At 40.6% G+C, this 15,817-nt stretch overlaps 1 protein-coding gene across 11 annotated transcripts in view; it reads left to right on the top strand.

Moving 5' to 3' along the window:
- Window positions 1-15,817, top strand: part of PAK1 (p21 (RAC1) activated kinase 1) — a 154,235-nt gene that overhangs the window by 113,586 nt on the left and 24,832 nt on the right. For all 11 annotated transcript variants that reach the window (XR_016393854.1, XM_089915346.1, XM_022593897.3 and 8 more), the window contains 4 exons: window positions 7,072-7,185; window positions 10,377-10,551; window positions 12,646-12,709; window positions 15,309-15,357. Coding sequence is in view for 10 of the 11 variants with exons in the window: in XM_089915346.1 (XP_089771472.1) it covers window positions 7,072-7,185; window positions 10,377-10,551; window positions 12,646-12,709; window positions 15,309-15,357 (402 nt within the window). In the remaining variant the exon portion in view is untranslated. The remainder of the gene's footprint in view (window positions 1-7,071; window positions 7,186-10,376; window positions 10,552-12,645; window positions 12,710-15,308; window positions 15,358-15,817) is intronic.

The raw sequence follows: 15,817 nt of genomic DNA, 5'->3' as shown, positions 1-15,817 counted from the left end.
CACCCCCGTCTCCGCCAGTGAAGGGGCTTCCTAATGTGTGGAAACTTTTCCTCCTTCACAGCTCCCTCCCAGAGGTTCAGGTCCCATCCCTATTCTTTTGTCTCTCTTTTTTCCCTTTTCTTTTGCCCTACCCAGGTACGTGGGGCATTTCCTGCCTTTTGGGAAGTCTGAGGTCTTCTGCTAGCATTCAGTAGGTGTTCTGTAAGAGTTGTTCCACATGCAGATGTATTTCTAATGTATTTGTGGGGAGGAAGGTGATCTCCACTTCTCACTCCTCCGCCATCTTGAAGGTCTCCTAAGGAAATATTTTAAATCGGAAGTATTTTAAGTGAGATAGTTAGATGTGCATTTTAGTCTAAACTACCATCTTAGAAAGATTCCTCTGGAAATTGGGTCAGTGTAGTGGGGTGAATTCATATGTTTACGTCTCCTGCTATACTAAATTTCTTAATTTCAGAAAAGATACATAAAAAATGAATTCAAAACAGTGCTCCAAAACAAAAACAGGACGTTAATAAACCATTGTCGGGAATTCATGGAAGGTAGAAAGCAGATAAGATCAGATTGATTGGAGCAGCCGAAAGCACAGCTGCTGTATGTATGTGGAAGACAAATTTCCTAGGAAGATAAGAGTAGCTCAAGAGAAAATGGTCTGAGAGAATATATATAAAAAGCAGGAAGGAGGGCTTCTCTGGTGGTGTAGTGGTTGAGAGTCCGCCTGCCGGTGCAGGGCACGCGGGTTCGTGCCCCGGTCCGGGAGGATCCCGCGTGCCGCAGAGCGGCTGGGCCCGTGAGCCGTGGCCGCTGAGCCTGTGCGTCCGGAGCCTGTGCTCCGCAACGGGAGAGGCCACAACAGTGAGAGGCCCGCGTACTGCAAAAAAAAAAACAAAAAAAAACAGGAAGGAATCTTGGGTCATCTTCAAGAGTAAATTAAATTCTGCAAGTGAAACAGCAGGGGCAGTGTCCATGTTACAGTGAGCAGAAGGTTGATCCTAAGCTTAAACCAGATACTTGTCTGAAGAAGGTAAACTGCCTACTTGAGGAAAATGCCTAGTGTGGGTACAGGGAGAGAAGAGAGAGAAGCAGAGCAGAACTGGAGTTAACTACAGATCTCTGCAACAGGCATAAAGTAGAGGAAAAAGAAGAAATAGCTCTGCAGTGGAAGAAAATACATTAAATTTCTGCATCCCAAGGATAAATTCCTGATGCTTTTGACAACTGGGAGGAGAGGTATACATACCATACATACTCTTCCATGGCAGCTCACCCTAAAGTGATGCTTGCCAGTTACCACATCTGTATAACTCACGTACAGACTGCATCAGACCTCCCATTCAGAGGAAGGTACAGCAGAGAAATAGACTTACACAACTACAGAGGAAACTCATGCTAGTCGAATACACTAATTAATATGGTTTTTCACTCATAAATATGAGGGGAGAGCCAAGGATCTCTAGACATTTGAGAGAAACAAAGCGTTAAAGAGAAGGACCAAGAAAAAGAAATAAAACTGACCCCAGAGGAAATTGATAATTCAGGAAAGAAAGTTTAAAAAAATCTAATATATTGAGAGGTTCTATAGATGTTGCATCCACAAAAACACTGCAGGTAGATCAATCAGAGGATAAAAAAAGAATTCTTAGAAATTAAAAGTATAGTTGAAGAAACAAATTCCCAAGGATTAAAAGATGCATGTAAGAGTGGATTATTGATATAAAATATAAAAACACATGGAAAGTATGAGAATAAGGGACACAGAAGATTATTCAAGGAGATTCAGGAAGAATTAGAGGATTAGAAGATTAAGATTATTGTTTTTTAAGATTATTGTCTTTGAAATTTCTGTATTGGAGTTTCTCTGTGCAATGCTTCTTCATTTTTAGTTGGCTTCCCAGTTTGGTGGAGTCCATCTTCCAGTAGCTTTGAGAAAGTAAATATTTAATATCTTTCAGGTCTCAAAATGGAGCGCCTCTATTCTATTCTACCATTTGATTGATATTTGGCTGAATATGGAATTCTGGGTTGAAAATAATTTTCTACCAGTATTTGGAAAACATTGCCCTTTTGTCATCTAGCTTTCAGCATTGGCTATTCAAGTTCAAAGCTATTTATTCTTGCATCTTTGCATCTGACCTATTTTTTATTTTTCACTTGGGAAGTTTGTAGCATCTTTATTGTCACCACTGCTTTGAAATTTCATAATTACATCCCTATATTCACCTACTTAATTTGTGAGGAGCTTTGTGGACTCTTTCAACCTGGACTCAAGGCTTCAGTTTTAGGAAATTTTCCTGAATTATTTCGTTGATGATGTCTTCCCCGCTTTTCTTTGTTTTCTCTTACTGGAACTCCTGGTTTTTTAGACTTCCTGGACTGATTCTCTGTTTTTAAAAATATTTACTCTGGGGCTTCCCTGGTGGCGCAGTGGTTGAGAGTCCGCCTGCCGATGCAGGGGACACGGGTTCGTGCCCCGGTCTGGGAAGATCCCACATGCCGCGGAGCGGCTGGGCCCGTGAGCCATGGCCGCTGAGCCTGAGCGTCCGGAGCCTGTGCTCTGCAACGGGAGAGGCCACAACAGTGAGTAGGCCCACGTACCACAAAAAAACAAAACAAACAAACAAACAAAATATTTACTCTGTTTTACCTTGCCTTGATTTTGCAGCATAGATATGTAGATTGGTTTTCAGGTTTGCCTACCATCAGCTTTGGAATCATTCTCCTTGACAGTTACTGCTCATCCATCAGTCATTGCCTCCTTTGCTAATCTTGCCTCCTATCCTGTTCTCTCCAACCTTCGGGTTTAATGCCTTTAAAAGGCCATTCGTTTATTATAGTTCTAGTGAGGTTTTAAGAAATAGATGCCTGTGTTCAATCTGCCATCTTTGTCAGGCATTCCTGAGGAATTTTCACTTCTAACTCCTTATATATCTGTATTATATGAAATGTGTAATGAGAACCTACTGGTTTTACATATAATTTAAAAATTTAACTTTTAAAAGGCAGCATTATTGAGGTATTATTTACATACCATAAAATTCACCCATACTGATTGTACAGTTCAATGATTTTATTAAATTTATAGACTTGTGCAACTATCCCTAGTCTAGCTTTAGAATATTGCCACCACCACAAAAGTTCCCTTGTACTCATTTACACTTCATTCAAACTCCCATGCCTAACCCTAGGAAACCACTGATCTTCTTTCTGTCCGTATAAATTTACCTTTTCTAGACATTTTATATAAATGGACTTGTATAACATGTAGTCTTTTTTGTCTAGCTTCTTTCACTTAAAAGCTTGCGAGGTTCATCCGTGTTGTAGCATGTATCAGCATGATTCCTTTTTATGTCTGAGTAATATTCTATTGTATTGATATACTACATTTTTTACATTCATCAGTTGATGGGCATTTGGCTTGTTTCTTCTTTTTGGCTATTCTAAATAATGCTCATACTAACATTCATGTACAAGTTTTGGTGTGGATCTATGTTTTCATTTCTATTTGGTATATACCTAGGAGTAGAATTTCTGAGTCATATGGTGACTCTATGTTTAACCTTTTGAGGAACTGCTAGGCTGTGTTCCACAGTGGCTGCACCTTTTTAAAGTCCCACCAACGTTAGGAGGCTTCTAATTTCTCCATATCTTCCCCCACATTTGTTATTGTCTGTCATTTTAAAAAAATATTTATTTATTTATTTGACTGCATCGGGTCTTAATTGCAGCATGGGGATCTTCATTGCCACGTGTGGGATCTTTTTAGTTGCAGCATGTGGGATCTTTTAGTTGCGGCATGTGGAATCTTTAGTTGTGGCATGTGGGATCTAGTTCCCTGACCAGGGATTGAACCTGGGCCCCTTGCATTGGGAGCGTGGAGTCTTAGCCACTGGACCACCAGGGAAGTCCCTATTGTCTGTCTTTTGATTATAGCCATCTCAGTGGATATGAAGTGGTATCTCATTGTGGTTTTGATTTGCGTTTCCTAATAATGATGTTGAGCATCTTTTCATGTGCTTTTTGGCATTTGTTTATCTTCTTTGGAGAAATTTCCTTTTTGTTGTTTATCTCTAATTTAATTCTACTGTGGTTAAAGAATACATTTTGTGTGTTTTCAGTCATTCAAAATTTATTGAGATGTGTTTTATGGCCCAGCATATGTTCTATCTGAAGAATTACCCATAAGTGGTTAAAAGTAATGTGTGTTCTGTAGAACTTGGGTGGGAAGTTTTGTACATGTCAGTTAGGTTGAGTTGATTGATAGTGTTGTTAAAATCTATATCCTTGCTAATTATTGAGACCTCTTTCAGGGCTGTCCAGAAACTTCTACTTTCTGCTTGGCTCTTCCGAAGTTTTTAGGTACATGCACAGAGCCAGGCATGTATGACTAGTATGGGGCCTCTCTCTAGTGTCTGCTGTACCTTTGGCCAGAATTTGTTTGCCTTATTCAGGATTGCAACCTCAGGCTAGTAGTGGTTGACACTCTCCTGCTACTACCTCTGGGAGGTCACTTCCACTGATGGCACCACTGGGCCTGGGCATTGCCCACTGCTTCAAATGAATGTAAGCCCTCTTGGGTCCCATAGTTACAGCCTACCTCGTCCTGGAAGAACCCCTCCTCTGATGGAGCTAGGGTGGGATGGATGGGAGCAATCCTGGGCCAGAACGTCAGAGATTCCTATGTTTCTACCCAAAGTTCAGCAGTTTTAAAATCATAAGCACTCCTCAGTAGTGTCGGTAGGCACCTGGAGGTTTTGGGAACACACCAAGCATGTCCCCTTCTCTCAGAGTCTTTGTATTTCTTCCATCTGCCAGGCATATTCTTTTCCCAGAGGGTCTGATGGCTCATTTTCTCATTTCATTCAGGCCATTAGAGAGGCCTTTCCATGACTACTGTATGTAAAGTAATAATTCCCTACCCTCAACCATTCTCTGTTCTCCTGTGTTTATCTTATTACTGCCTGGTAGTTTGGTGATTAATTTTGACTGTATCTTCTTCTCAAATGTAATCCATAAAACCAGGCGCTTTATCTAATTTGTTCTTCAGTATAGCCCCAGAGCTTTGAATAGAGCCTGGTACACAGTGAATGAATGGGTGAGTTGAAGTCACTTCTTAAAAAAGAGGTTTGTGGTTATTAAACATAATGATAATTTAATTGATTCCTTACATCTTTCTAGCCCCTTGCCATTTACAAAGTGCTTGCATACTCACATCACTTCATTTCTTCCTCCCAGTGGCCCTCTGAGGCAGGCAGAGAGCTTCTGTCATCACCTCCATTTTATGGATGAGAAACTGTAGCTTAGAGTGGGACAGGCTTGCCAAAGAACACAGGGATAAGAAATAAAAATCTGGGACAAAAACCTAAATCTCTTGATTCTGGTAGTTGTTAACACTACCACACGAAGTCATCACCTGTGGAAAACAGAACGTGTTGCTAAGGTGATGAAATCCCCTTCCTTATAGAGTTTTAGGAGGCAACAAACAAGTGTTTATAGTCTACGCTAGTCAGCCCTAGGGCCTCTTCACCTGATGACGAAGAGGCTGCTGAGTTAACCGCATTCTCATTTTGGGTTCCTAGTTAAATTTTGCTGAGTGAAATATTAGGGAGAAGAGAAATTAGAGCAGAAAAATATCAAAATATGTGCTTTGACAAGGGAAGAACCTCGCTTGGATTTTAGAACTAAAAGTGACTTAGGGTCACCCCTCAAATTATACCTGTCCTATTCTTCCACGTTCCTGGAGTGATGAAACTTGAGACCCAGAGGATGGATTCATTGCCTGTGATCACCAAAGCTAGTTGCTTACATATGCCTGTCACTGGCAGTTTTCTAGTTATGCCCTGCACTGGAGGCCCTGTTAGAATCTATGAGCTTGCCAGTTTTCTTTATCTTAGTATGTTAAATGTAGTAAAGACCAGGCTCCCACACAGTAGCTCTAGACTAGCATTTGACTAGACAGTTCCTTCACTTATCGCCTGTCATTCTGACTCCTGACATTCCTCTCTCCAGAGGTCCCAAATGGCAGCAGAAGGGAATTGTCCCTCTGTCTCCTGCATCATATGGTGAGCTGCTTTAGGACATGGGCCATCTTTTTCATTTTTGTGCATTTATATCAAAAGCATTCATCACAGTATCTTACTGAGCACAAAGCAGATGCTCTGAAAATATCTGAAACTGTTGAATTATATCAATATATACAAAAAATCCCTTGCTTCTCTGGCCCTACACTGTAATCATTTAATCTCTATCAAAAATCTCATGTTTTGGAGCTATTTTGTCTCTTGAATATGTGTTATAAACAGTAATGGTATGATCTTTTTGCCTGGACCTGCCCTAAAACCTGCCAGTCTTAGCCCAGCTTTGGTACAGTTTACATGGGAAAATCAAGTTGCTGAGATTATAGCATATTCAATTAGTGGTGCTGGTAAGGTTCATTCCAGGACAGGGCAAAAGCTTAGTGAAATAGATAGCATCCAATATGGGGAAAAACTCATTGTCTTCTTGAGACAAGGGTCTTCTGATGTTCTGTATATTCAGGTTGAGGCAAGGGCACCTGATGGCATAATGGTTGCAGTAAGTTTTTGTAAAGAAAGGAAAAGGAGAGGGAAAGGCCTCTCAGGACTTCCACTTATCGTATCAGAAAGGACTAAGGAATTACAATGATAAACTTTGTGAAATCCCAAACTTTTGATCCCTCCCCTGCATTTTGTACTTTATCCTCTCTTTAGCATAGGGAGTAAAATTCATAGAAGAAGAAGGAACTATGATCTTGTGTTCAGGGTTTGGATTGGGCTAGGCACGTAGAGAAGCTGTAAGCTGGTTTCCCCATCCACAGTTAGGCTTTGGGTGGGAGAAGGAAGCCCCCAAGGGCCTGAGTGGGGAGTGGTATCTAAAAGAAGAGAGGGAAGGTGGCTGAGTTCCTGAGACTGGCTACAGAAAGGTGGAGATCTTGAGGCGGATGTGTGTTTCAGAAGGAGTGTCAGGAGAAGGTTTCTTCTGGGAGATTGGTGACTCTGGTAGCTTAAGTTGCATGTCAGCTGGACACGCTGAATCTGGCTTTTCTCCACTGTGCAGAACGTGAAGACGGTGTCTGAGACCCCTGCAGTGCTACCAGTTTCAGAAGATGAAGATGATGATGATGCTACCCCACCTCCAGTGATTGCTCCACGCCCAGAGCACACAAAATCTGTGAGTCTTTGGGGACGTGGGCAGCTTTGTGATATATTAGAGTTTGGAGGGGGAGTGAGGGGTGGCTGCTGAGGCCTAGAGGTTTAATAATCTGGTAGCGGTCCTTAGATTTTGCAGGTGGTGAAATCACCAAATTACCTTGATTGAAAGGTATTTTCTGTATGATTAAAGACAAGAAGTGGTGTATTTATTTATCATTAGTTTGCACATAGTCCCAAAGTGTCCTAGATAATTGGTCTTTGTACCAACTTAGGCCTAGTTTACTTAGCCTGTTCACATACAGAAAGATATACAGAATTAATGTTACTTAGTGCAAGACTAACATAAATTATTTCCAGTCTCCTGGGAAGCAACATATTAGTCTGCTATAGATCTTTTCTTCTCTGTTAAATGTGCAGTGTTCAGCCTCTTAGTACATCATTGATGATACTGTAAGACTCAAGAGAATTTATAAAAACATTAGTGCTATTAATATGCTGGACATCAGGAGTGCTTTTGTTTTTTTTTTTTTTTTGCGGTACGCGGGCCTCTCCAATTGTGGAGCGCAGGCCTCTCCAATTGTGGAGCGCAGGCTCAGTGGCCATGGCTCACGGGCCCAGCCGCTCTGCGGCATGTGGGATCCTCCCGGACCGGGTCACGAACCCGCGTCCCCTGCATCGGCAGGCGGACTCTCAACCACTGCGCCGCCAGGGAAGCCCGGCAGTGATTTTTATTTAACTTCTTTTGAGGTTCTTGCATCTCTGAATAGCCAGGTCCCTCTGCCCTCACTTGGCACAATCTGCCTTTTACATGGTTTAGTATCATTGAGCACTGATCTCTCATCAGATGATACTCTACTAGTGTTTCTTTGTTTGGACTTTTTATTATGACAAGAGCTTCATAATGAAAGAATGATCTAGGGCTTAAACTCTGATAATACAAAAAAAGATTGTCTCTGGATTAGAGAATCCGTGGAAGTGTTCAAGCAGATGTTGGTTGACTGACTATGGAGATGCTGTGGAGGAAACTCAGGGGGATTAGATGACCTTTTAGGATTAGAATTTATAAGCAGAATCTGTGGAATCACCCTCTCTGTAGGCTACAAAGTCACTTTAAGGAAAATGAGCTTCAAATTGGAGCGTTCTCAGGATATCTCATATTGGTATGTTTTTTTGTTTTGCAAGTATGTTCATTTAAAAATTTTTCCCACTAAACCACGAACTCCTGTGTGTGTGTGTGTGTACACACACACATATACATTTACACACATATATATGCAAATACATATATATATATGTATGTATCTGCAGTGCTTAATATAGCTCTTGGAAGGTTTTAGAAAGGCAGTTAGTATTGAATGAATTGATAAATTTGATCTTGATAGCATTCCTTTCTAAAAAGACATTGTTAATTCCTAATTTATAGAAGAAGCTGAGATTTGGAGAGGTTAATTGATCTACCCAAAGTCTCTAAGTAAGCAAAAGAGCTAGAGCTGAAAGCAGGTAATTGACCCCAGGTCCAGGTTGTATTCCAGCGTAGCACAGTGGCCTTTTTATGTGAGCAGACCTGTGCTGGGAGCCAGAAAAAGAGAATTTTAGAGAAGGAAAAAGCAGGGTTCGTGCCCTTAAGGAGGCATGTCAAGAAAACTAAAGGAGGAGGAGAAGGCATGAAAGTACAGGTTTAGGTGCCAGGGATATAGTTTGTCTACATGTACAAGAATAGAAAATTAAGAAATCATTATGCTGGAATAGTCAGGAAAGAAGCTGTAGTCTCTGGTCTGTGTCTTGACTTACTGCTATTTCCACTATGTGGAAAGTTCTCTCCCTTTTCTACCTGTTAAAATCGTGTCCATCCTTCAAGATCCAGCTGAAGAATCCTATTTATTTATTTATCGATTCATCAAACATTTTCCTGAATGCTTGCTTTCTGTTAGGCAACTGGTTAGATATAGGAACTCAGGGATGAATGACACAGATTCCCTGTCTTCTTAGAGCTTATAGACTAACCAAAAAATTGTTGTGATATTTTTATGAAAAAAGGTGATAAATGCCTTGATGCATCTCCTGGGGAAAGGCAGTATAACGTATGATCACCTCTTCTGTACATTAATAGTATACAGTTTGCTCGTATCTTCTGACATTTATCCCTTTTGCCTTGCAGTTAGGACTTTCTCCAAGACTTCCTTCACAGGAATAGTGGATGGGGCAGCATTTTGTACAGCAAGGCAAAGAATATATTCTCAGTAAATGTTTATTAAGTAAATGAATGAATAGGAAATATAATAATATTTGCCAAAATTTGAAAGCTTAGTGTCTTTTGGGTGTGATATTACTCATTTCACACATTAATTAATTTATTACCACAGCAGCTCTATAAGATAGGTATCACTAACATCACCATTTTACAAATGAGGAAACTAAAGCATAGACAAGTTAAATAATCTGCCCAAAGTCATACAAGGTAAGAATAAGAGTTGGGGGCTTCCCTGGTGGTGCAGTGGTTGAGGGTCCGCCTGCCGATGCAGGGGACACGGGTTCATGCCCCGGTCCGGGAAGATCCCACATGCCACGGAGCGGCTGGGCCTGTGGGCCATGGCCGCTGAGCCTCCGCGTCCAGAGCCTGTGCTTCGCAACGGGAGAGGCCACAACAGTGAGAGGCCCGCGTACCGCACAAAAAAAAAAAAAAAAAAAGAATAAGAGTTGGGATTTAAGTCCAGTCAGTCAGGTTCCAGAGTCTGTGATCTAAATGACTACACTGTTACTGCCTCTTAAAGAAGAACAATTGCAGTTCCTTCTCTGTGAGGGTTCAGGATTTAAAGAGGCAGTAACTCAAATGAAGATAATGTTGTGTTGTATTAGCCGTGGAAAGTACTATGGGAATACAGGATATTCATTTCAGCTTGGGAAAGAATAGAATTTTACAGATGAAGGGGATTCCCATCTAATGACAGAATGTCCTTTAAACTATTTATAATGAGAGTTGTCTAACTTGTACTGAATATCTTAAGTGCTCAGACTCTCACTAACCCTTGTTGTGTATAGTGAGAGCAAGGAAGGCCATTCCATCCTCACAGCCTGAGTATAGAGGAAGAGTAACATAGATTTTGACCTAGGAGAAGGGATGAGTTTACTGGGATTTGTTCTTCTGTGGATGTTCTAACACACACATCTAAGAGAGACTGGCCTTGCCAAATTTTTGCACCAACAATGCAGGTATACACACGGTCCGTGATTGAACCACTTCCTATTACTCCAACTCGGGATGTGGCTACATCTCCCATTTCACCTACTGAGAATAATACCACTCCGCCAGATGCTCTGACCCGGAATACTGAGAAGCAGAAGAAGAAGCCTAAAATGTCTGATGAGGAGATCTTGGAGAAATTACGTAAGCACTTCCCAGGTTTTTTAATTTCCCTCTGGTATGTGACTGGTCAAGCACAAAGGTGGAATTCTATTGCTATAAAGATCTTGGTTCTGCGCTAGGTGTATGTGGCTGGCTGGCTGTGCTTTATATCTTAGCCAGACTGTGCTTCTCTTCACCTGTCCTTGCACCCACCTCCTCTGTCTCCCCAGCCCTGATTAGATGCAACATTAGGATGGGAATGTGATGATAGCGTGGATAGCCCACTTTAAGGGCTAGAAATCACTTACCACTGGGCATGGGTTATGGAGATGACAGATAGCTTTTACCTAGTGAATAGTCTGGAATGTTGTGTTGAGAAAGACTGAGGCCTTGTCTAAACCTGGTGGGAAAGAGTGCTATGTTGATTATTGATGTTTCTGTTGACAGAAGATGGATCTGCCATCTTGGCTGAAGGAAAAGAAGTAAGGGAAACTAACATTTTGTGAGCCTGTGCTATGTACCAAATGACAAGCAAGGCATTTTCTTGATTTTTTTTCATTTACTCCTCATTTTAACCCTTGAAGACAGACATTATAATGCTCATTTTTTGCAGTTAAGGTATTTGAGGCTAGCGATGCTAAATACTCTGCGAAAATTCACACAGCCAAACAGTGACAGAGCTGGGGTTAGAGCGCAGCTTGTGCTCCTGTAATCAGAACATGCTGTTTCTTGCAGTCAGGTGGAAACTTCCATTTTACTTTTTTTTAGTGACCAGAAATATTAGGGTAGCTTGTTTCTCTTTTTCAGTAATCTGCAGGAGAATTCATATGAGAAGAAAGGACTGGGTTGGTCTGTAGGCTTGGAAGAATCATCTGACAAGGCCTTTGATTTATTCTTTGAACTTATCTACTTCTAAAGAGGATTTGATGTGACTGATTTGGTCAAGTCTGCACACTGGCATTGCTTTTTAAAGCTGAGGTTTCTGGTTCCTCAGCTTAGCAGCTCTCGATTTTGTCCTGATAATTCTTACTTGACTTTTAAAAAATATTTCACTCTTTTAAAAGTTGCCCTTGCCCAGAACCCTTACAAAATGATGAAATAAGAAAAGCCACTTACCTAGCCGTCTGTTTACTCTTGTATGTATTCTTTTTCTCTGAACCATATTTTTTTTTAAACAGTAATACTTAGAACATAGAATTATGGAAAGCAGACTGGCCTGGGAGTTACGGACCCTTGGGTTGAAGCACAGCCACTAACCTGCATGTTGGGTGATTTCCTACTGTTCTCTGGCCCTCCTTTTTCTCATCTTTTAAATAGGGATGTTAATACCTGTCTCATTTGTAAGTCAGAGGAAATAATGTATGTGAAAAGTACCAAATACTAGTAATTGGCATTAGTGGAAAGGGCTTTGGACTGGGAGACCAAAACCAAGCTCCTAATCTTAGCTGTGACACCAATTTGCTGTGTGACCTTGAGGGGAAGTATCTTCCTTTCTGTGGGCCTCAGTTTTACCATCTCCAGAATACTTGTTTTGAAACTGTCAACTCTCTCATACCTCTGTGTCTTTGTACTTGAAGTACTTTCTGTTGTAACCCTTTCTTGACTTTCTCTCCCTGGCTAATTCCTACTAACCCTGTAAAAATTAGTCCAGATATCACTTCCCTTCTGAAGCCTTTCCAGTCTATATTTTTGCCTCTTTCTGTATCACCACAGTTATTATATTTTCATGGAACTTTATACTTATTGCCTGTCTCCTCTGAGATTAGAGCTTCTTGAGAGCAGAGACTGTCTTAACTGTGTCTAATCTATTTATTTGTGGCATTCAACATAGAGCTTAGTACATAGTAAGTGAGCATGTTAAAATGAGTAAATGTCTGTTGAATGAATGGATTTTAAAATGAATGAATAATTTTTAGGAGTTTAGAATTGGATTAGAGTACTATGAATAAAAGCGGTAAGGAGATGAAACTTCTGGTTGAAACTTAAAGAGGGAAAACTAAGGACCTGCTTAGTGTGGTTTTTAGGTATTGGAGATAGTTCTTTCATCCTTGCCAGCTCAGCATTTGGGAAAATATGGGGCCTGTTTTGTATGTTGATCTGGGAAAAACTGATTCATGTTCTGTGTTTCTTTCAAAGGGAGCATAGTGAGTGTGGGTGATCCTAAGAAGAAATATACACGGTTTGAGAAGATTGGACAAGGGTTAGTAGGGGCATTTTCTTCCCTAGAAAAATGACTTAAAATTGTGTGTGCTGGTATATACGATTTTGCTTTTGTTTTGCCTCTCATAAATCTTGTTCTTCTTTCTCCACCTCACCCCTCACCCATCTGAAGGTGTTTTGTTAGGCTGACCTCAGGTTTACAGAATTATGTTTAATATGTGAGATGTGCCATTAGCTGACATGGTTGCTAAAAATACACCTGTGGTGAGAGTGAAAAACCCATTTATTTTCTTGGCACAAACCTTCTTCCCAAATTATAGCTCTGCTTTTCCAGATTAACCCTGTTCACCTGATGCTGAGACCTACCAGCACTAATATGAAATGGAAGACTCAGAGCTGCAGACTCTTCTGCTAGTATAATGGGATCTGTTTTTCTAGTGGATGCCAGAATTCATGTCTCCTGCTCTCTGATTCCTTCTCTGCATCTTGTATACTGCCCTCAATGTACTGAACTCAGCAAATCTTAACTGAATTCCTGTTAGATGCTAGCCACTGTGAATACAGCTATGAATCAGTCTCTCCCTTCAGAGACCCCATGTCTACAGAAGGAGATAGACAGTCAAACAAAAAATTATAATATACTGTGATAAGTCTTAAAAGTGGCCATTATTTTGAGTAAGAGAAGCCAGATACAAAAGAGCAGATGCTGTATGATTTTATTTATATGGAGTTAAAGAACAGGCAAAACTAATGCTAATGTAAGTCAGAATAATCATTGCGTCTGGGAGGGGAGTGTTGATTGGGATGTGGCAAGAGAGAACCTTCAGGGGTGATCGTGATGGTGAACGTGTAGGTGTGTACGTATTGAAAAATCATCAAGTTGTGTACTTGAGATTTGTGCAGATTAGGTAAGTTATACCTCTGTATAAAAAAGAAAAATAATAAGATTTCTACAGATATACCCAATTAGCTAAAATTAAAAAGAAACTGAAGAAAAGTGTCTGGCTTGTAGAAAGCTCTCAGTGTTAACTTGAGTGAAAGCATTGTTGTTAATGAAGTAATTGAAGCTTTCTGTTTTAGTTTTCTTTTTTATGCATCCAAGAACTTCTGAAATAAGATAAAGTAATGCATAATACACTGATGTTGTATTTGTACAGTATTCTACAGCTTACCTCTGTTATTTGCATCTATTGTTTAATTCAATCTTCAAAACAACCCTGGACTTGAGTGCATCTCATTTTTTCCTGGTCTGGTGCTTTTGTGAGTCTGAACCGGTATAAGGTAGTTAACACCTTGAGAAGAAATTGTTTTGCTTGCCTCAGAGTAATCTGGGATGGTATTTCCTTTAGATAATTACATTGAGATGTTAAGAATGTAGCAGAAAGGTACACAGACAAGTGTGGGCAAATCAGGTCCTATCTCTGGACTTCAGTTTCTTCATTTAAGCGAAAGGGGCTGTGGATTCAGGGTCTTCCACCTCCCAAACTGCTGATGTGTGTGTTCGGATGGATGAGGCCCATAAATAGGCACTATCTGGAGAAGTTTTTTTCCTTGCTTACTTGTCAGGTGTGTTAGTGCTAAGGGAGGAATGCAATATGTATTAAGCACCTATGCTGATGTTTCCACATTCCATGATTTTAAAACTGTACATGGCACACAAATAAGATAAATTAGTACTATTATAATTTTGCTTGTTTTTTTTTTTTCCCTTTAACACCTGAAGGTTTTTTTGACCTGGAATTCATATGTCTAATCATATGTCTATTTGAGGCAGAAACAATCAGGAACTAACCAGTGGGCCTCAATAGCTTCTGAGCCTCTGTAATCATGGAGACACAGTCTCAAAATGTCCAGTTCCCTGAGGACTGGGCATATTTGCCCTTAAAGAATGGTATATCTGGTGGGATAGGGGAGAATGGGGACAGGAATATAGACATCAGCTTTATGACAGAAGATGTCTAGAGGTAGGATGATCAGGCAATGGGGAAAAAACTGCCAATGCAAAGAATCCCATCCTTATTTGATTGTCCATATCTTATGATGCCAACTTCCTGACATGTAGCTAGGATCCTAACTAAAGAGTTGTAGTTGGGAAGCTGGTGACCATAATTTCTGTCTTCCAGGCAAACTTACAAGTGACTTTTCCCCCGAATTGACCTGACTTCCCTGAGAAGCATAATCACAGAGCTTGCCTAGAATACATTTTTGCAGTACATAGAATTTTAAGTTTCTTTCAATCGCATCATATAAATCTGACATACTGACATGTAAGGTTACAAATATTGTTGCATATCACTCATCTACAAACACACAGGGTTCATGGTTATGGGCATAAAGTGTGGTTTTTAGTCATTTAGAATGGACATGATTACTTTCCTAGCATTATTCCTAGTATTTCTCTGCCATTCTTCGTCCGTCCCTCCTTTCTTCCCTCACTTCCTGATGGCCACTAGAGCATATATTCTCTTTACTACTACCTACTGCCTCTCATGAGAGTGGAGTGGGAGAGGCAATGGGGAGGATTATTTTTGCTGCTATTTTTATTAACACTTGCATTGCCGGATTGTGTGTAGAGCTTCATTTGACAAATGTCACTTCATCTAACACCTGTTTTTTTCTTTCCCCCACCTGTTGTTCAGTGCTTCAGGCACTGTGTACACTGCAATGGATGTGGCCACAGGACAGGAGGTAAGTATCCACCACCAACTACTACTCCTTCAGTTCCACTGTTTCTTTTTGTTAAGTTTTTGCCCTTCTTAGCTCAATAGGGACACTTCTAGTTTCTCAGTATTGCAGACTAGAACTCCTTAACATGATGAGATTTACAGATTTTGGAAAAAGTCACTGTGCCTACAGTGCAGAGAAGAGATTGGGGGAGATAAGAGTGGAGCAATGAGTCAGGAGGTTACTGTGTAATTCCATGTGAGAGATGATGGTCTGGACTAAGGTGGTAGCATAGTATGAATGGGGAGAAGTGGATGAATTTGAGAGGTACTTAAGTAGATATGACAGAATTTGGTGAAAGTGAGGATGGCTCACAAGTGAGTGGTACTAGTCAAGGAGAAAGAACAAAGGAGGAGGTACAGATTTGAGGAAGTTAGATGTTGCCTGAGAGACTTTCTTGTGAAACTGCCTGGTGGACAATTAT

Source organism: Delphinapterus leucas, chromosome 7 (assembly GCF_059928025.1).
Source record: "Delphinapterus leucas isolate spDelLeu-1000000601 "Yukka" chromosome 7, BTC_Dleu_Yukka2, whole genome shotgun sequence".
NCBI classification, from domain to species: Eukaryota; Metazoa; Chordata; class Mammalia; order Artiodactyla; family Monodontidae; genus Delphinapterus; species Delphinapterus leucas.
Note: the sequence above shows the minus strand (reverse complement) of the source record. Positions and strands in the feature narration are given on the sequence as shown.